The 19,421-nt window shown below is 67.1% G+C and overlaps 4 protein-coding genes across 7 annotated transcripts; 3 read left to right on the forward strand and 1 right to left on the reverse strand.

Annotated features, from left to right (window-relative positions):
* Window positions 1–575: 575 nt before the first annotated feature.
* HROB (homologous recombination factor with OB-fold) lies at window positions 576–4,312 on the forward strand. Of its 2 annotated transcripts, none has more exons than XM_056362543.1 (10): window positions 576–689; window positions 953–1,003; window positions 1,203–2,117; window positions 2,198–2,281; window positions 2,462–2,602; window positions 2,783–2,891; window positions 2,974–3,059; window positions 3,275–3,382; window positions 3,567–3,759; window positions 3,954–4,312. In XM_056362543.1, exons 1-10 carry the CDS (start codon window positions 687–689, stop codon window positions 4,025–4,027), a joined length of 1,764 nt encoding a protein of 587 aa, XP_056218518.1. In that variant the 5' UTR covers window positions 576–686; the 3' UTR covers window positions 4,028–4,312. The 2 variants fall into 2 exon arrangements, with proteins under 2 accessions (XP_056218518.1, XP_056218517.1); XM_056362542.1 differs by lacking the exon at window positions 576–689 and adding an exon at window positions 708–739.
* A 65-nt stretch (window positions 4,313–4,377) lies between these two features.
* Window positions 4,378–7,297, forward strand: ASB16 (ankyrin repeat and SOCS box containing 16). Its single transcript, XM_056362544.1, has 5 exons — window positions 4,378–5,031; window positions 5,348–5,615; window positions 6,200–6,692; window positions 6,765–6,878; window positions 6,973–7,297. The coding sequence occupies exons 1-5, from the start codon at window positions 4,722–4,724 to the stop codon at window positions 7,156–7,158; spliced, it is 1,371 nt and encodes a 456-aa protein (XP_056218519.1). The 5' UTR covers window positions 4,378–4,721; the 3' UTR covers window positions 7,159–7,297.
* Window positions 7,298–7,626: 329 nt separating this feature from the next.
* TMUB2 (transmembrane and ubiquitin like domain containing 2) lies at window positions 7,627–10,030 on the forward strand. Of its 2 annotated transcripts, none has more exons than XM_056362467.1 (3): window positions 7,627–7,716; window positions 8,127–8,946; window positions 9,317–10,030. In XM_056362467.1, the coding sequence occupies exons 2-3, from the start codon at window positions 8,402–8,404 to the stop codon at window positions 9,669–9,671; spliced, it is 900 nt and encodes a 299-aa protein (XP_056218442.1). In that variant the 5' UTR covers window positions 7,627–7,716; window positions 8,127–8,401; the 3' UTR covers window positions 9,672–10,030. The 2 variants fall into 2 exon arrangements, with proteins under 2 accessions (XP_056218442.1, XP_056218441.1); XM_056362466.1 differs by having other exon boundaries at window positions 7,674–7,984.
* A 250-nt stretch (window positions 10,031–10,280) lies between these two features.
* ATXN7L3 (ataxin 7 like 3) lies at window positions 10,281–17,973 on the reverse strand. 2 transcript variants are annotated; one of them, XM_056362465.1, is made up of 13 exons: window positions 17,731–17,971; window positions 16,032–16,144; window positions 15,818–15,950; window positions 15,171–15,342; window positions 14,560–14,657; window positions 14,296–14,318; window positions 14,172–14,217; window positions 13,904–13,935; window positions 13,724–13,792; window positions 13,318–13,361; window positions 13,109–13,180; window positions 12,648–12,781; window positions 10,281–12,342 (listed from the first exon to the last, which is right to left on the reverse strand). In XM_056362465.1, the coding sequence occupies exons 2-13, from the start codon at window positions 16,080–16,082 to the stop codon at window positions 12,194–12,196; spliced, it is 1,023 nt and encodes a 340-aa protein (XP_056218440.1). In that variant the 5' UTR covers window positions 16,083–16,144; window positions 17,731–17,971; the 3' UTR covers window positions 10,281–12,193. The 2 variants fall into 2 exon arrangements, with proteins under 2 accessions (XP_056218440.1, XP_056218438.1); XM_056362463.1 differs by having other exon boundaries at window positions 14,172–14,318; window positions 17,731–17,973.
* Between the last annotated feature and the right edge of the window lie 1,448 nt (window positions 17,974–19,421).

The raw sequence follows: 19,421 nt of genomic DNA on the forward strand, positions 1-19,421 counted from the left end.
GTGCATCAGCACACATCTGCGTGCATGCACAAGAAGTTGGCGTATAATTGCTTGTACACAAGTGTATGGATGCACATGTGTGAATAACCGTGTGCAACAAGCTGGCAGTGCGGTGCACACGTGTGAGCGTGCCTATGGCAAGTGGGTATGCACTGGTACATGTGTGCTCGCTCCACGGCAGCCTGTGTGCCGCCGCACACGCGTGTGCATGCACGAGGGGCTGGCGTGCCCTCACACGCATGCACACGCGCGTTCCTGCCCCACCGGCTGGTAGCCCCTGCTTGTGCAATCGCACGCGCGTGTGTGAGACAGCGCTGAGGGGGGGACGGGACAGGTCCCCCGGGGCCGCTCTGCGCGTGAGGCCCACGCGTGGGCGCGCGGGGGTGAGTCATGTCGGGCCGGGGCCGCCGTGAGTCACCGCCGGGGACCAGCGCGGACACTCACACGCGTGGGTGCCTGGGGGGGGGGGAGGGGTGTGGTGTGAGCGCGGGGCGGGGGGGACCCTTGGGGCGGGCGGGCCGGCGGGGGGCGCTGCCACCTCCCCTTTAAGGGGCGCGGCCGCGGTTGCTGCCCGCCGACAGGCGGTGCGAGGCCCTTAAAGGGGCCGTTCCCGCCCGCCCTCCCCGCAGCCGTGGGTTCGCGGCCCGGCCGGGCCCACTTCCGGCTGCGGGGCCTGCGCCGCTGCCATGGTAACGGGAGTGGGGGCAGGCGGCCCGGGGTCCCCATGCGGAGGTTTGGGGTGAGCCCGGCTCCCGGGGGGGAGCCTAGGCGGGTGGGGAAGGCCGCCGCCGTGGGGCCCCCGGGGTCCGCTCCGGCTGCGCGGGGTGGGCCGGCCTGTGGGGAGGGGGCGGGAGCCCCACGGGCCGCCTGTGGGACGGGGCGGTCCTGGGGGCTCGCACGGGGGGGGCGCCCCGCGACCGGCCCCCACCCCGGCTGCACCTCCTTCCCACAGGCCGGCCGCCTCCAGAAGCTGTTCGGGGCCGACGGGGACTTGGCGGATGAGGTGAGGGACGGGGCGGGATGGCCCCCGCCTGGCACCGGGACAGACGCGGGGGCAGCACCGGGCCCGGCGCCTCCCCACGGAGCTGGCAGCGGGCGCTGGTGCCCGTTCGGCGGCGGTAGCTCCCCCGGGGGCCGTGGGGTCGGTTCTGGCCGGCCCCCTCGGCGCGGCGCTGCCCGGCTCCCCGCACCTCTTTCCGCAGGATTTCCTCTCCGCCGTGGAGGATGCGGAGAACCAGTTCGTGGTCCCCGGGCGCCTGTCCCCCGGCCATGGCCCGCCGCCTCCCTGCGCGCAGCCCCTCCGCCCGCTGGGACCCCAGCCTGGTCGCGGTCCCGGTAAAGCCCCTGGCCTGCGGCCCCTGGCCAGGCAGGGGGAGCAGCCCACGGGCTGCGGGGGACCCCCGGCCCGGGGAGCAGCTCCCCAGGATGAGCTGGACAACGACCTGTTCCTGGCAGCCTGCATGGAGCTGGAGGGCCCCGCGCTGCTGGCGGGGACCGGGCAGTGGGAGAAGCCCCCGTGGGTGCGCACAGGGCAGGGGAGCCCCCAGGAGCGGGTGGCCCCCAAGAAGCTGCGGGTGGGAGACGAGCTGGTGCCACCCGGCTCCGGCAGGGCAGAGGATAGGCAGGGCCCCCTGCCCACCCCACAGGCAGCTCCTGCTCCCAAGCTGGTGCTGCGGCCCAGCGCAGCCAGTGCCTGCCCCCCCCAGCCGCCCACCCCCCTGGGAAGCCCAGGTGGCTCCGGGGGCTTCATCCCCGCACCCAGGGGTCCAGCCCTGAGGCCTTTCCAAGTGCCCCTATGCCAGCCCACAGCGAGCAGCTCCTCTGTGGGGCCATGGGTGTCCCAGCCCCCCACTGCACAGGCACCCCGGCAGGGCTGCCCCCCGTCCCAGCTGCCCCCCAGGCCCCCCACGAACCCGCCGGCCTTGGTAAGCAGTGTGGAGCCCCCGCCGAGGCAGCTGCTCGGGCCAGCCCCGGGCAGCTTGCAGACACCAGTGGTCACCAACCACCTTGTGCAGCTGGTGACAGCGGCCAGCAAAGCACCTGGGGCTGCCCCCCGACTCCCACTGCAGGGGAAGACTCGCCGGTTCCCAGGACCAGCTGGGATCCTGCCCCAGCAGGTAGGTGCAGGGGATGGGATGGGATGGGCTGAGCTGGTGAGGAGACACAAACCCCTGGACATCTCTGTTTCTCCCATCAGCATGCTGGGAAGCTACTGGAGAACATCCTTGTTTCTGCTCCCCAAACTCCAGCTCATGGGGCTGTGATGAAACCACGGATGGAGGTAACCCCCCTACTCCAGCACAGATCCGGATGTGAATACCAGTGCTGCTGCTGCGGGCAGTCCCCAGGCCATGGCTTTTAGAGGATGATGTTGGAAGGGGAGGGGGTCCCTGGGGCTCCCCTCTTGCTGCAACGGGGCCATGAGATGTGCTAGGGTGGTGACCACGGTTGTCCTGTCCAGGGACTGCCCAGCGCCTCACCACCCACGGAAGAGGATTTCGGGAAAGGCCCCTGGCTTGCCATGAAGACAGAGCTGGGTCTGGATGAGAGGGACCCTGGCTGCTTCCTCAGGACCTACAGTGTGGTCATGGTGCTGCGGAAGGTTGGTGAGGGCACTGGCTCTGGGGACTCGGCTTCCCATCTCTCCCCTTGCTCCCTGGAGCTGTTTCCAGGGCCAGGCATCAATGTGGGGAGGGGGCTGAGGTGGGCTGACTGGAGATATCCTGTGCCCCTGTGGGGCTGCCCTTGGGGACATTGGTGTGATGAGGGTCTCTGTGGGCAGGCAGCCCTAAAGCAGCTCCCAAAGAACAAGGTCCCCAGCATGGCGGTAATGATCAAGACACTGACCAGGACCAACATCGATGCTGGTGCCGTGTTCAGGGACCCGACTGGTGAGTGCAGCCACGCTTGTGCCCGTGTTGGGGGTCCTGGCCATCGCTCCCCATGGCTAATGGGTCCCCTCCTCATCTGCAGGAGAGATGCAGGGCACGGTGCATCGTCTGCTGCTGGAAGAGAGACAGAGTGAGCTCAGGCCCGGCTCAGTGCTGCTCCTGAAGCAGGTAGGGGATGTGGAGGCAGATCTCCAGCAGCAGTGAGGCCTTTGGGGCCGTTCCTGCTGCAGGTGCCACTAACCCATGGTCACCGTGTCCAGCCGCCCAGCTCGCATCCCAGAGGAACAGGACAGGGGGCTGCTCCAGCTCCCCCCCAGGCTGTGGCCAGTGGCACCAGCAGAAACTGGAGCTCTGGGTCTGACCCACCACTTTGTCCTCAACAGGTGGGTGTCTTCTCCCCGTCCCACCGCAACCACTACCTCAACGTCACCTCCAATAACCTGCTCAAGATCTTCCCACCGGAGCCCGAGGGCAGCTTCTCGCAACGGGAGGTGAGGGAGGGCATGGTGCTGCTGGCCCTGGAGGGATGGGGATGCCGGGACTCCCAGGGGTATTACCACGGGGTACGGGCTGCAGGGACCCTCAAGAGTAATTGGGGAGGTGGGGGGCGGCTTGGGAGGGACAGATAAATCCTTCTGTGGGCCCCCAACAGTTCATCTTTGCTGGGTTTTGCAGGTCCCTGCTAAGGCTGGGCTACTCCTGGACCACCACGCACAGCCCCCCCAGGGTGTCCCTGGCCCTGGGGATGGGGGACAATCGGGGACAGGGAGCCACAGCACAGAGCAGTCTCCTGGGGGCTTCTCCCTGCACCTGCAGAACCCCGGGCCTGGGCAAGAAGACCTGGTGGGAGCTGATGCCTGCGACATGGGTGAGCTGGGCCCGTGCCACATGGGGAGGGAAAGCTTGATGTTATGTGGAGAACCCATCCTGGGGCTGAGCAGTCTCCCCCCTGGGCAGTGCCAAAGGGGCGTCTCGTCCCACTGTGTCCCTAGTACGTGGGCTTGATTCCTCCACTATGCACGCGTAAAACTCATGAATTTCATCTTCCTTGTGCTTGTGCAGATGACCTGGATGGGCTCCTGGGAGAGCTGCCTGAGGATTTCTTCTCTGCTCCAGCCCAAGCTGACTGCTGCTGACCTCGGGGGGCTGCAGCATGGCCAGGGGGCCGGGGAGGCACCAGGAGGTTACCACTGCCACAGCCTGGGTTGCACCATGGCCCGGCAAGGGAGCTGAGCAAGCAGGTGATGCATTGACCACCCACCCGCCTGCTCCTTCCTCAGTATCGTCATGTTTGTTCTGGAGCCAAGAGCTGGGGGGACCCAGGGGGTCTTGGGTGGACACGGCCTCAGTGCCTGTCCCCACTCCTGCGGGCAGGCTGGCCCCTCTTGGCTCCCAAACCTGCATTAAAGGGCTGTTCTGTACCTGCCTTGCCCTGTCTGCATATGTGTCACCATCCCCTCTGCCGCTGCAGCCAGCGGTGCCCTTCTGTCCCCTCCCTGCTGAGCTGCAGCACCCCAGACTCCTGGGCACAAGGTGCTGTTACCCCCTGGGGCTTGTGCAGCCTCAGCCCAAGCCCTGCAGGTTGGGGGGCACGCAGACCCCAGCCCCACAGATCCATCCCCATCTCTGACCCATCAACAGGTTAAACTCCCTGGCAGCCCCAAACCAATGTGACTCTGTTTACCAGCCAGGGGAGTTATTTATAGGGTGGCCAGGCTTGGGCTCTTGATTCAGCATTTGAGCGTGGGGCACAGCCCTATTTATAAACCCCTCCAGGCACCAGAGGCCACTTGCTGCCCCCCAGCTTCCCCTTGCCCTCCTAGGGTGCCCATGGCCCAGGAAACCTTCGCCTTCACCTCCTCGGCCTTGCGCTCGCTGCGGCTCCAGCGGGAGCTGCTGGAGCAGGAGGATCGCCGACGAGCCCTGGCTCGGGAATGGGCCACGCGGCGGTTCCTGCCGGCAAGCCCCCGGCCCCCCCTGCCCCCAGCCCGGCGGCCTCAGTACTGCCGGGACCCTGCAGTCCACAATGCCCTGTACACCGGGGACCTCCTGCGCATCCAGAGCATCTTTAAGGACGAGATCACCACAAACCTGGTCATGGAGATGGTCAGCGAGGAGCTGGTGTGGTCGCCGGAGCAGGGTATGAGGTGGGGGGCTGGTGGGGGGTCCGTGTCCTTCCCTGAAAAACAACAGGGAGTGGGAGGGGGTGAGGGGAGCAGGATGAGGAGTGACGGCTGAGGGTCCAGGGCTGGCTGCTCCAGCTGGGGGTGGTGGGATGGAGGGTGCCCTGGGAAAGCAGGGCGCGATCCAGGGTTTGCTCTGCCCAGGCTCTTCCTCGCCAGGGGCTGTGTGGGGGTTCACATCGGCCCCCTGGGCTGGGCGGCGGAACGGGGGGCTGCCAAGCGGCGGCAGCCCCCGGGAGTGCCCCGGCTGAACACCTCCCCACCCCCTGGCAGGGCTGTGGGTGCTGAGCCCCCGCCGGCAGCAGACGTCGGCGCTGCGCATCGCGGCCGGCCGGGGCTTCGGGGACTGCGCCCGGCACCTGCTGCTGCGGGGGGCGGAGGTGGACGCGGTGGTGGGCGGCCGGGCCCCCCTGCACGACAGCGTGGCCGCCCCCCACCCCGACTGTGCCCGCCTGCTGCTGGCCTTCGGCGCCGACCCCAACGTGCTGAGCGCCGAGGGCGCCGCCCCCCTGCACCTCTGCGCGGCGCCGGAGAGCCTCCCGTACGGCCCCGCCCCCTCATCTGCATACGGGCCCCACCCGTGCTCCAGCCAACCGCGCGCAGGCCCCGTCCTAGGGCGGGGCTCATCTGCAGGCCGGGCCCCGCCCATACGGCACGGACACCAAGTCCCGCCCACAGCCTTATGTGCATGTCCGGCCCCGCCCACAACCTCATCTGCATGATAAACCCGCCCACAATCTCATTTGCACACTAAGTCCCACCCACCACGGAAAGCACCGCAGTCTCATTTGTATACCGAGCCCCACCTACCAATCACCGCCCACAGCCTTATCTGCATGCCAAGCCCCGCCCACCAAGCCCCACCCACAGCCTCATCCGCATGCCAAACCCTGCCCACACACCCACCCCTGCCCTCACCTGCCACAAAAGCCACGCCCACTCCCTAGCCCCCCGGCGGCTTCATCTGCATGTTAGGCTCCGCCCCCACCGGTAAGCCCCGCCCAACAGCGGGACCCCACGCCGCCGCCCCCGCGCCTCGCTGGTCCCTGGGGGGGGCCGGGAGGTGCCCGGGGTCTCCGCGGCACAGGGTCCCCCCGGCCCGTCTCACCCGCCACATCCCCCCAGGTGTGCGGAGCTGCTGCTGGCACATGGGGCCCGGGTGAACCTGGGGACGCGGGAGCGGCAGGTGACGGCGCTGCACGTGGCGGCGCGGCAGGGGCTGGTGGCCCACACAGAGCTGTACCTGCACCACGGCGCCGACCCCGCACACCGCACGCACCAAGGCGAGACCCCCCTGAACGCTGCCTGTGCTGCTGCCGAGCGCCCTGATGACGCCGAGCGCTACTACCGGGTGGCAGAGCTGCTGCTGGCAGCCGGCGCTGACCCTGGGGCCGCGGGCCGCAAGGACCACACGCCGCTGCACAACGCCTGTGCCAACGGGCAGCCCCAGCTGGCGCGGCTGCTGCTGCACCACGGCGCCAATGCCACCGTCCCCAACTGTGCTGGCTACACCCCCATGGACTGTGCCCTCCACGCCGTTGAGGAGTACCGGCATCAGCACCCTGAGGAGACCATCGCCCTCCTCCTCGGCCACGGTGCCGGCCCCGTCCACCCCAAGGTGGGCACCCAGGGGGGTGCTGTGGGGGGCCTGGGTGGCAGCCGCCCCTCGGTGACACATCTTTTTCGGCAGATGCTCAAGTTTTGCTGCCGGTACCCGCCAGCACTGGAGCTGGTGCTCAATGCCTACGACCGCATCCCCCCTGCCGAGGGCTGGCTGGGGGCTGTGCCCCCTGAGCTGTGGGAGGTAAGGGGCTGTGGGGTACCCCAGCATGCCCTGCACCTCCCCCCCCCCAGGCCCAGGTCACTCACCCCCATGCCTCTGTGCCCTTCCTTTGCAGGAGCACCCGGATTTCTATGCCTCGGTGGTGCGCATGGCGGGGCAGCCACGGCGGCTGCAGCACCTGGCCCGCTGCGCTGTCCGGCGGTGCCTGGGCACCCGCTGCCACGCCGCCGTCCCCAAGCTGGCCCTGCCGCCCCCCCTGCGCTGCTACCTCCAGCTGCCCCTCGAGGGGCTCATCTCCTGAGGGTGCCCCCCGTGACGGGATGGGGGCAAGGGGGGGCCGGAAGTCCTGTATCCCCCCCCAGGGCTGACCCTCCCCTCCCCTCCCGTGGGTGTCCCCCCCCGGGGGCACCGGGGGCATTAAAGGACGTTGCAGAGGCGGCTCTCGGCGCGGCTCCTTCCCCGCGGCGACTGGCACCGGGGGGGGGGGCGGGGGGACGGGGCAGGGGACCGAGGGCAGACGCAGAGCCAGGGGCTGGCGGGGCCCGGGGGTGGTGGCTGAGCCCCTGGGGCGGGCAGTCCCCAGAGAGGGCGGCCAAGGCCCGGGCGGTGCCGGGCCCCGGGCGGTGACAGGCCTGGGGACAACCCGGGCACCCACTGCCCCGCCCCGCCGCGCCCCGCCTTCTCTGATAGGCACCGCCCACTTCCTGTCCGCCGGGGGCGTGTCCCCGCGCCTTGCGCTATCAGCGTGCGCCGGGCCCCGCCCAGAGGGCGTGACGAGACGCGTGCGCGCCCGCGGCCCCGTCCCTCGGCGGCGCTGAGTGACGTGGCGCTTCCGGCGCGCGGGCGGCGGCGGGACGCGGTGGGTGCGGGCGGGACCCCCGGCGCGGCGGGGCACAGACGGGTCCCCAGGACAGCCTGGGCCTAGCGGTACCCTCCGGGCCTGGCAGGGCGACACCCCGGCTGGGACCCTCGGGCCTGCCAGGCCTCCCCTCCCCCCCGAGCGGCGCCGCCGCCCCGGATAAAGCCCCACCGGCGGTTCGGCACCCCCCGCTTGGACCGTGCCGCTTCCCCGGGGGGGCCGGGCTCGGGGCCGACTGCGGGACCAGCCGGGACGGCTTGGCCCGACGGTAACGTCGCCCCTCGCCCCGCTGGCAGCTGGCGCTGCCCCCCTCCGGGGCGGGCCTGGCCCGAACCGGGCACCGAGGGCTGCGGGAACCCCCCGGGCCGGTGAGCCGCAGGGCTCCGTCCCAGCTCGGCTTGTTGTTACAGGCGCTGCGCTCCCCTCGGCGGGACCGGGCCGTCACCTCCGAGCCTCGCGATCGCCGAGCGCTGCCAGCCCCGGCCCCGGTAACGGAGGGGAAGCCCCTGCGGTGCGGGAGTCTCTGTCCCTTCGCCCCTTGCGCGGCGGCGGCAGCAGCGGGGGTCATTTCACGGCCCAACGTGACCACGAAGCAGCCGCGGGGGTCCCCGCTGGGCACGGGGGCTCGGTGGCAAGAGAGCTGGGCTGAGCGGGGGCATCGCGGCTGCTCCAGCCCCCTCCGGAGATGGAGCCACCGGCCACCGCCTTCATCCAAGGGCTGGGGGACGAGGTGACGGTGATGGCCAGCGTGGTGGCGCTGGTCTTGGCGCTGGTCCTGGCGTGGCTGTCTACCTACGTCGCTGACAGCAGCGGCCAGCTTTTGGGAACGATCGTCACGGCGGGGGATGCGGCAGTCATCCGGCTTGGCCACATGGAGCGGTACGTGGGGACAGCGGGGGCAGCCGAGGCCCCAGAACCCCCCAGGGTCCCTGAAAACACAGAGGAGAAAACAGAAGAGGAAGCAGGGGCGGCCTCAGGGCTGGCAGCAGAGCAGGGGGGCAGCGGCAGCCCCCCCGACCCTGGCCTGGAGCCGCTGCTGGACATCCGGAGCTCGCCCAAACAGACCTCGGCCGCTGAGCCGCCCAGCACCCTGGGCAGCCGGGGGGGGCCGCCCACCCCAGGGGGGAGCGACCTGTGCTCTGGCTTCATCAAGATCCGGCTCAAATTCCTTAATGACACAGAGGAGGTAGCTGTGGTCCGGCCCGAGGACACCGTGGGGGTTCTCAAGAGGTAAGTCCCAGGGGAGAGGGGGACACGAGGGGGTGCTGCCTGATTGCAACCCCCCCCTGCCGCGGCACTTGGCCCTGCAGCACTTGTCTGAGAACTGCCTGAGAACAGTGGAGGGCTTTTGTCCGTTCTTGCTGCACTGCTACCCCAGCGCTTTGCTGAGGGATCCCTCCAAAAATAACAAGGAGGTGCCCATTTTAAAATAACAGGTTTAAAAGACGAGACAGCACGTGGTGGCAGCGCTGTTGATGTCCCCTGACCCGGGCCCCTCCCTGATGTTCTGATGGGTGGGGTTTCCACCAGCCCCAGATCACTTCAGGTGCATCCGTGAGCTGCACCTCTGCCATCCCTGACCTCTTCCCTCCCCCTGCAGCAAATATTTCCCAGGACAGGAGAGCCAGATGAAGTTCATCTACCGCGGGCAGCTGCTGCAGGACCAGGGGCAGACGCTGCGCTCGCTCCACATCACAGACAACTGCGTTATCCACTGCCACCGCTCCTGCAGCACCGCCACCGCCCTGCCTGACCCCAGCACCACTGCCCCTGATGCCAGCAGCCTCCCCCTGGGCACGGGGAACCTGATGGTCCCCACAGTCATGGTGGTGCTGGCAATTATCTGGTATTTCCGCATCAACTACCGGCAGCTCTTCACTGCACCGGCCACAGTCTCCTTGATTGGTGTCACCGTCCTGTTCAGCTTCCTGGTGTTTGGGATGTACGGACAGTAGGGACTCGATGCGGGGCAGGAGCTGGCCCCGTCCCTGTGGGAGCGCAGTGCTCCTATCAGCACCACTTTCTTCAGCCGGTGCGGTAGCAGTTGGGTGCCTCCTTCCCAGTCTTGGTGCTGGACTTTGCCCCCCAGAAGGGGCTGTGGCCCCCCCCAGATGCTCTCCTCCTCCTCCCCTCCACCCCCCCCACCCCCCCCCCCGACCCCGGCTTCAAGCACAGCTCCGGGGAGGAGCTGCCCCTGGGGCAGGGTCTCTGCCTGGTTGAATGGCAAAGCAGGTATGAGCCCAGGGCCCCACACCGGAACAGGCTGTGGCTTCCTCCCAGAGACTTTTTAAAGCAAATAAAAGGTGTAAGTCAGCCTGAGGCTTGCCTTCCTGCCCAAGGGGCCGCTGCCGGTGGCACTGTGGCTCACCGCCCTGCTGCCTTCCCTGCGCTTCTGTGTTAAAAAAAAAAAAACCAAAACACAAACGCCCCACAAAGTGGATTTTTGTTAAATCAAGAGGAGAGAACCAGGCTCGATGATGGGGGTGGTGGGGTACAATGGCCCTGCTTAATTAGACACAAATTAAGCGGAGTGCTGGCACTGAAGAGCAGCCACGAGCCAGAGATACCAAGTCAAGATGCAGTTTTATTTACAAGGGCAGCCACAACCCACTAATGGGACACACAGACCTTACAACGGCTCAACTACCCGTACGGGATGGAGAACGTGCGCAAAAATACAAGTCTCAAGCCCAGGAGGGCCCTGGGTGGCCGCTGGCTCTGCCATGTGGGCAAGGACATGGACCTGGAGTGGGTATGGGGCATATCCAAGCCCCCCAGCCCCATAACACCCCTTGGGCCCCAAACTGCAGCACCTCTCCTGCAGCTGGAGTGGCTCAAGCTGCGCCCACCCCCCACCCCCAGCCACTGCCCTCCCCAAGCAGTTGGAGGGGGGGCCTAGGGTGGTGCCTCATATTTCTGGGTGCCCAGACCCCCGTCCTCAGGGCCCCAGGGCACGCAAAGGCCAGCTCAGCGTGCTCCAGGGGCCAGGCCCCCCAGCTGCAAACCATGCCAGGAGCTGCGGTAGGGAGGGACCGCACAGAGGTCCCCCCTCATGCAGCTGGCCCCCCCCAGCAGTTTGGGGTGCCCAGGGATCAGTGGGGACACCCCCAGGTCCTGCCACAGCACTAGCCTTTAGCAGCAGTTTTAAAACAATAGTGAATCCAGAGTCAAGAGCACCATAATTTGCAAGACCCCACCGAAAGGACGAGCCACACTACCATGGCACAGGGAGGGGACAGAAGCAACACCCCTCCAGGGACACAGAGCCAAACTTGGGGTGTCAGACAGCCACTGGAGGGGTACAACAGAGGCAACGATGCCAACCCTGTCCCCGACATGGCCCCTGCAGTGGAAAACAGCTGGAGAGGGGGGCTAGCACTGGGCTGGGGGGGACCTGGGTCCAGCCAGAGGGACCTGTCCTCCCTGGGCCCACACAGAGAGATGCTGATCCCAGCCCCACTGGTTGAAGACCAGAGCCTGTGGGCTACAAACACCAGCCAGAGCTGCTGGGGGTCCCAAAGGACCCCCTCTGGCTGCAGCAGCAGGTCCACAGGGATGGAGACACAGAGCTGCCCTAGGGCCACCAGCCTGGGGATACAAGGCAGGGGGGCACTGCCTCAAAGCTGGGCTGTGTCCCTCCTCCCCACACAGAGGCCAGTTCAGAGCAGGGAAGGTCACAGCGGCCCCACCCCTGCCCCGAGCTGGGGACATAGCCCTGGGTGTCCCCCACGAACAGTCCCAAACACGAAGGATGCAGCATACAGCCCCCGCGCCCCATCCCAGAGCCTGGGCAAGTCCCATGCAGGCCCTGCTGGGCCCCGAACACCCCCAGCAGCTGAATCCAGCTGCTTACAGCAGATCTGGGGTGTGGGGGGGTCCCCCACTTGTCTCCTCCAAGCAGGAACACCCCCGCCCCATCACACTCCCCCCATCCTGAGCCAGCCCGACCAGCGAGTGTTGGCCCGGGGCATGGAGAGGGGGAGCAGCCCCAGGCTGTGGGGTGATCTCAAAGCTGTGGGGCAGGAGGGATTGGTGCCCCCAGCACCCCAGTCCAGACCTTCCCTGGGGGCCCAGGTGCCCCCCACCCAGCTGGGGTAAGGGTGCTCTGGAGAAACAAGCATGGGAAGGGGCACAGCTGGTTTTTGGGCGGGTGGTGGGAAGGTAAGGGGGGTTGTGCCCCCATCTCCAAGTGAGAGACCACCCCCCTCAGAGCCCTGATGGGATACCCATGTACAGAAACTGTCACAGAATAAATAGAGGCACTGGGGTTGGGGGGAGGGGGGCTCTAATGGGGGCTCCCAAATCCAGCCCCCCCCCCTCCCCTACCCCCTGCAGCGATGGCCAAGTCCTCCATCCTCCACGCCCCGGGTACCCGCTTTGTGTCCGAATCATGAGGCTGCCCCAGCCAGGGTGGGAGGGGCTGCCCCAGCCCGAGTCTGTCCGTCTCTCCGTCCCCCTGCCATCGGCTCCGCTGTGCTCAGTTGATGTCGTCGTAGATGCTGGGGGTGTGGGGCGCGGGGGGCTTGGGCTTCTTCTTCTTGCTGGAGCCCAGCCCCGGGGCTCCGCTCACCAGCCCCAAGTGGGGCTTCTTCTTCTTGGTCTTGCGGGACTCAGAGTTGTTTGTACCTGAGGGGGGAGAAAGGGAGGAGGTGGGGGTCTTGGGGAACAGCTGTGCCAGCAAGAGCCCCTCCAGAAGGGAGAAGATCCCCCAATCACTGACCTATACCCAGGAAAATGTACCCCAAAACTTTCCCCCCACCCCAGGAAGGTGGGTGACAAGATGTCCCAGCAGATGCCCCAGACTCTTCAAGGTGGCTTTGGGTAGCCACAGCCTGTATCCGTCCCCTCCTGTGCTGGGGAGACGCCAGGAACACCCAGTTTTGCCCCTGCCGAGGGGTCTGTGCTGCAAGATTTGCCCCCCAAACACTCACTGGCTTTTGAGGAGGCCGAGTCGGAGGGCGAGATATCGGAGGAGCCGTCCCACTGCAGCCGGCTCATGATGGCCTGGCTCTCCGCCACCTCGAAGCTGTCATTCTCCACGCTGCCCTCTGCCTCGGGCAGGGACCTGGGCAGAGGCATTACGGAGGGTCCCCAGCCCCTGGGACGAGGCGGCGGGGCACCGAGTCCGCAGTGCGGCACCCCTCAGTGCGTGGGGGATGCCAGGGGCTCAACCCAGCCCCCCACTGCCCGTCCGGATTGCATATCCCAACCCCAGCCCTACGCTTCCATCCCCTCCAGGCCACCCCGCAGGTGTCCCTGTCCCCATCACCAGAGCAGCACCCATGCAGCCCCCCCAGTCTCTGCTCATGCTGGGTGGCAGGGCCTTGTCCCTGTCCCTGCACCAGGACAGCGGCCCCGGGACCTTCCAGACCCCACGTGTGCGCTCACTTACGCGGAGGGACCCAGGAGGTAGACTCGGACCGATCTCCGCTGCTCATCAGTGTGTTGGGGACACCGCAGGGACCTGACAAACGAGACACGGGGCAGAGTCAGGCATTTCACTGTGCCCTCCCCAGCTCCCACAGGGATCCAGGCACACTGGGGACCCCCATGAAGCCTCCTGCAGCCCCACACTGAGCAAGGAAAGCCCAGGACGCTCACCTGGTGCACATCTTCTTGGTGTGCTCAGAGATGACCCCGCATTGCTGGGGAGAGAAGGGGTAGGTGAGCGAGCAGCGGAGTGGCCACGCAGCCCCCAAGCTGCACTCCAGCAGGATGGCCCCGGGGATCCCAGCCCCAGCGACCCCCACCCTCCCAGGGCTGGCCTGTCCCCCAGAGCAGCCCCTATGTCCCCCAGGATTGGGACCTCCTGGGGGCCAGGGCTTCTCCAGGGGAGGATGCATGTCCCTGTCACCAAGTTCAGGGTGTGTGACTGTCCCTGTTCCCAGGCTGGAAGCCAGCCCTGCCGGGGTGGGACCATGCTGGGAGGGGTCCCGGCAGCCCCCCGGCCACACACACCCCGGCCATCTGGGGACGGGCCTTCTCCTGCGCCCTCCCGGCCACGCACCGTGGTGAGCAGCGTCCGCAGCTCCTCGGGGCCCAGCGTCTCGTAGTTGATTCCTGCCGAGTTGCTGTACTGGGGGGGAGGGGGGCAGAGAGCGGGGTCAGGGCCGGCGGGGACTGGGGCCGGCGCAGGGGATGGAAGAGGGGTCGGGTGCCATCCCCCCCCCCCAGCCCCCGGGCTCACCTTGAAGGGATCGGGGTTCCCGCCGATCTCGCCTAGAAGAGAGAAGGGGCGAGGGGGGGTGAGGAGGGGCGAGGAGGGTCCCTGCCCCGGCCTGTACCCACTACCCCCTCCGTGCTCAGCCCGAGAGCCCCACCCCCGAGCAAGCCCCGCCCCCTCGTTCCCTGCTGGTTGCCCCAGCCCCGCCCCCATTCAACCCCCGCCCCCAGCTCCGCCCCGTCCCTGTCCCAGCCCCCCTCCCCGCCCCCCTGCCCTAGCCCCGCCCCCTCACCATTTTTGTGTTTCAGGGACTTGGACCTGCGCGGCGAGTTGGGGTTCTGCAACGAGAGCGGGGGCGTTGTGGGGTGCACGGTGCCCCCGGGCTCCCCCAGCCCCCTCACCCCCAGCCCCCTCACCTTATCCGATTTCCTCTTCTTCGCTGCGGGGAGAGACAGAGAAGGGACCGTTCGTACATTTTAGCTTTCCTGGTGGATTTAGCCCCAAGCGCTGCAGCAGCCGCTGCCGGGACGCCCCCAGGGTGGGGCAGCCGGGGACCCCCACATGCCTGCCCAGCACCGGGGCTCAAGGGCCACGGGGCAGCCGGAACGTGTTCCCCACCCCTCACAGGTGGCCAGGGACCCCCAGACGAGCCAGCACCCGCGCACCCCGCATCCCCTCACCTTTCTTCTCGGAGCCGTAGGACCAGTCGTTGTCGTTGATGTCATCGTTGTCCTCCTGGTCGCTCTCCGACTTGTTCATGTTGTTGCTGCTCGCGATCCTGCCCGGGGAGGGGAGGCAGGTCAGGGACCCACCGCCGGGATCCATCCTGCACCCTCCCCAGTATCCCAGGATCCATCCTGCACCCCAAGATCTGTCCTGCACCCTCCCTATCACCCCAGGATCCATCCCACACCCCATCAGCTCTGCCACGCCCACCCCAAGCAGTCCCAGCCCCATATCCAAGATGGGGGTTTCCCAGCAGCCCCCCCAAGGGAAGGTGGGGACAGAGGAGCCAGGATTCCTAGGGTTCTTTTCCAGGACGGAAGGATGCAGCAGGTTAGAGCAAGAGGAGCTGGAGGTAGGACACCAGGGCCAGGGGGCATGGGCATACACCCCCATGGTGAAAAGCAAGGGAGGGGGAGAGCCTGAATGTCCAGTTTCCACCCCAGGCTCCACTGCAGCCCCCACAGTGAGAAGAGACACAGCCCCACTCCCCCCTTGTGCCTCAGTTTCCCCACACAGGGGGGTCCGCAGGAGCCCCCAGCCCAGCTTTCTGGGGGGACGCACTCACCGCCGGTTGGCGATGCGGCTGCTGTTGCGGCCCATGCCCAGGCACTTCTCCAGGTGGGGGGCGAAGCGGGAGGCAGCGATGCTGCGGCTGCAGTTGGGGCACACGCACTCCTTGTTCTTCCACTGGTTGTACACCTGCCCGAAGATGTCCACGCCAGGCTGGTCCACGATCTCTGTGGGAGGCACAGACGTCAGCCCCCCCCCCCACCATCTCCCTCTGCCCTGGAGGTGACGTTGGCTGTGATCCCACTCTCCACTGCTTTGCTCTGGGCGGGTGCTCCTTGTGCTGCCAGTCCCTTCCCAGATCCTCAGCTCGGCTTTGGGGGCCTGAAACCGGTGGTGGCGTCACAGCCAGGGGGTATCTCCTACGCCCACCCACCCAGCGCAGAGCGCCACACCTTGGGGCAATGTCTCTGGGGTTCAGTTGGCCCCAGGGCTCACAAAATGGCTCCTCTGCGACTGGATGGCCGTGTCCCAGCAGCACCAGCACTGCTGGGGGGACGCTTGGGCCACCGCACATTCAACCATCCTCGGCGCTGCTCACGCCCAAATCCCCACACCTGGGGACAACTGATCCCCAGGAGCAGGGTGCTTGCCATGTCCCCACTGCTAGTGTCCCCATGTCCCTGAGGAGCTGCGGGTGCTCACCGAAGTCCTTCATGCTGTCAGGGTCCGTGTCGTCCAGGAAGAAGTATCCGCACTTGACCGCCCGGTGGACTTCAAAGCAGAGGCCCAGGCAGGCATCTTCTACCAGGTCCGTGTAGATCTCGTGTGCGATGGCCTGGGGTGAGGGGGGGCTATGAGAGATGAGGAGATGGGGGCTGTGGGGGGGACAGGGGGACAGCCCTGGGGGGCCGCTCACCTCCAGTTTGCTGTTATCCAGGCCAGACAAAGACATATCCTCCATTTTCATTTGCAACTGCTCGTGGAGAAGTCAGGCCGAACGCTCATAGCACAGGACACCCGGGGGTCTCACTGGCGGGGGGACGGAAGCAGGGGCCACACTGGCACCTCACCGCAGCCAGCAGCACCCCCTGCCCAGCCAAGCCCCCCACCCCAGGGAACCAGCAAGGCCGCAGGGCTTCCGGGATGGCTCCAAACCCCAAAAAGCCGAGCCCTGGATTAAACCCCCCAGGAACAGGGTGGCTGGGGGAAGCAGGGGGGGCCCCCAGTCTGGCCCCCACCATGGGCATCAAGGGGATGGGGCCTGGATTCGGGCCCGCTGCCTGGCCCCTGCCAGATTCCAGGACAGCCTCTCCTTCCCGGGGTGGGGGACAGCCACCCCCTGGGCCTTGCTCACCCAGAGACCTCTCCCTGCTGGCTGCCGTGGGGAGGGGGGCAACAACATCCCCCGTGCTCCACTGCCAGCCCCCCCCCCCCCCCCCAAGGTCAGCCTGGGACATGGCTGGCCATCACCAAGGCATCAGGCCCCCAGAAGCTCCCCCAGCATCGTCTCCGGGTTGCAGGTGGGCCCAGGGAACTAGGGGTGCCCCCCCTGCACCCCAAAGCTGCCCCCCCAGCCCCCGAGGCGGGGTGGGTTTTGCTGCATCACCCTCCCTTGAAGGTGATGGAGGGAGGAGGCAGGGACCACTGTGTGACCCCCCCATGCACAGGGCACCCCAAACCCCTCCCCCCCCAACAGCAGGTTTAAAGAGGGGGGGCCTTAGACTCATACCAAGACACTCTGACCAGCACCGACCAGCACCCACCCGGTGGCTACTGGCCGGTGGGTCACACCCCCTGGTTGCCATGGAGAGGGGGTTCCGAGCCAACCACTGGGCCGGGGGAAGGGGGCCCGGGGGAAGGGGGCCGGGGGAAGGGGGGCCGGGCCGGGAACAGGGAGGGGGCGTCCTCTTGCTCCCCCCAACCCAGCCACCCGCTTCCGGGTCTGAGCCAGGGATTTCTTCCCTCTGCCGCGGAAGGAGGAAACAGGCTGGCATCGGCTCAGGCCCGCGCCCCCCAGGGACCCTCCTGGGCTGAGAGGCCGGTGTGGCGCGGGCAGAGCCCGCGGGGGGGCCTGCCTGGTGCTGCCCCCCCCCCCCCACCACCACTGCAGGCAAGGCCTAGAGAAGCTGAACAAAAGGGATGTGGGGGGGGCTGCACCCTGCCAGCCCCCCCCCCGGGGTGATGCCAGCCAGGGGGGGGCGATGCCAGCCCCCCGGGGGACACACGGCTGGGAGAGCCTCGCAGGAGCGGGGCGCTGCATCAGCTGGGGTGGGGGGCGGCTGGAGGGCAGGTGAGGGGGGGGGTCAGGGTCTGGGGGGCCCCACGGAGCGGGGTGGAGGTGGGGGAAATCGGCCGGGGGGCCCCAGCAGGGGCGCTCGGGGGGGGGTCGTGGGACATGGGTGGGTGGTGCCGGGGGGGTCCCGGCCCGGGGCCGGGCGGATCGGGGACCCCCAATGGCCGAGGGGGGGGGGCCCCAAGACAGCGCGGGGCGGGGGCAGCCCGGGACCCGCCGGGGCGGGGTCACCGGGCTCCGCTCCGGTGGTGCGGGGCCCCACGGCGGGGCGGGGCCCCCGGGACGGCGACTGCGGCCTGGGCGGGGTCAGTCGGTCACTCACCGGCGCGGAGGGGCCCGGAGGGGCCAGGCCGGGGCCGGGTCAGCGGCCCCCGCAGCTCCGCCGCGGGGCCCGGCGGCGGCTCGCCATGCTCGGCGGCAGCGCCGCCCGCCCGCCCTCCCGGGGCCGGGGCCGGGGCCGGGGCCGGGGCCGGAGCCGGGCCGGGGGGGGCCGGGCCGCAGCGGGAGCGGTGCGCGGAGCGGGCCGGGCCTGGCGCTCCCTCCGCCCGGCGGCGGTGGCCCGAGGCGGGGGGGTGGTGGGGGGAAGGGGCGGGGCGCCGCAGCCGGCGCGCGCACGGCCCGCCCCCGCGCCCCGCCGCCAATGGGGAGGCGCCGTGCGGGGCGCGGCCAATGGGAACGGCCGCCACCGCCGCCGCCGCGCGGGGCCGGCACTTTGTCGGGGGGCGCGGGAGTGGGCGGGGCCTGGTGGTGGGCGGGGCCTGGGGCCCTCCCAGCGGGTGCCCCGGGGGTTTCCCCGGGCCCTCTGCAGAACCCCCTGGGAGCCCGATCCCCGAGGCTCCCCGGTCTCAGGGACCCCCTCGTCCCCACGGTCCCCCCCACCCCTATGGATCCCCCCGGATCCCCTCCCTTCCCAAAGATCCCCCTTTCCCCATGGATCTCCCCCATCCCCACGGATCCCTCCTACCCTTACAGACCCCCCAGTGACCCCCAGGGATCCCCCCCAGATAATGGCTCCGACGGAGTCCCCTAACCGTCACCACTACAGGCCCCCGCAGTGATCCTAACAGATCCCTATGCCATTACGGATCCCTCCACCAATAACCCCAGCTTTCCCCCACCACCACCAGCGTTCCCTACAAACACCCATGGATTTCCCCCAGCCCCCCAAATGACCCCTAGGGATCCCCCCCGAAGTGGATCCCCCCCGAGTGATCTCCCCCTTGATCCCCCCAGCCACAACACAGGTGGGGGAAAAACACTCTTCACGCTTTTTTTTTTTTCCTAAAGTTTTATTTTTTATAGTAATGACATGAGAACAGAAACATTATTTTTCACTTTATTATACAAAAAAAAAAAAAACAAACAAAAAACTCAAAAAAACTCAAAAAAAACCCAACAACAAAAAAAAAGAACCGAAACCCAAGCAAACCGGGACACCGCAGCCGCGAGGCCCCCGTGTCCCGCTCAGCCGTACAAATTCCAAGTTGGGATTATTTATTTTTTTTAATTTTTTTTTTGTCTTTTTTTTAAACCTACAAAAACACTCTTTAAATATTAGAAAAAAAAGATGATTTTTTTTGTTTGTTTTTTTTTTTTTTTTTTTTTTTTTTAATGTAATTCACAAGAACTTCCATCTAAAGGATCCCGGGATTTTGTGGCAGTGCCAAAATGCACTCAGGTTCAACTCTCTTGCAGCGCAAACGCCTTTTCCCCCAATTGTCGGCGCTGTAAGAATTTTTCATTTTTATTATTTTTTTTTAAACAGAAAAAAAGAAAAAAAAGGCGGGGTTTTTTTGTCTTTTTTTTGTACTAAAAACACATCCACTAAAACACGACGGTGCTGGGTACATTCAGCAGGAAAAGGGATGGGTTCCCCTTAGGGGAAGGGGATGGGGGGGGCATTAAAAATTGGGAAGAAAATTAAAGGAAATTACCAAATGGAGGGGGGGAGGGGGGGGGGCAGAGGGACGGACAGACGGACATGGGGGGTGGGGACACGACACCGGCCGGGTT

The sequence above is a fragment of the Falco biarmicus genome, chromosome 17 (assembly GCF_023638135.1).
Source record: "Falco biarmicus isolate bFalBia1 chromosome 17, bFalBia1.pri, whole genome shotgun sequence".
Taxonomy (NCBI): domain Eukaryota; kingdom Metazoa; phylum Chordata; class Aves; order Falconiformes; family Falconidae; genus Falco; species Falco biarmicus.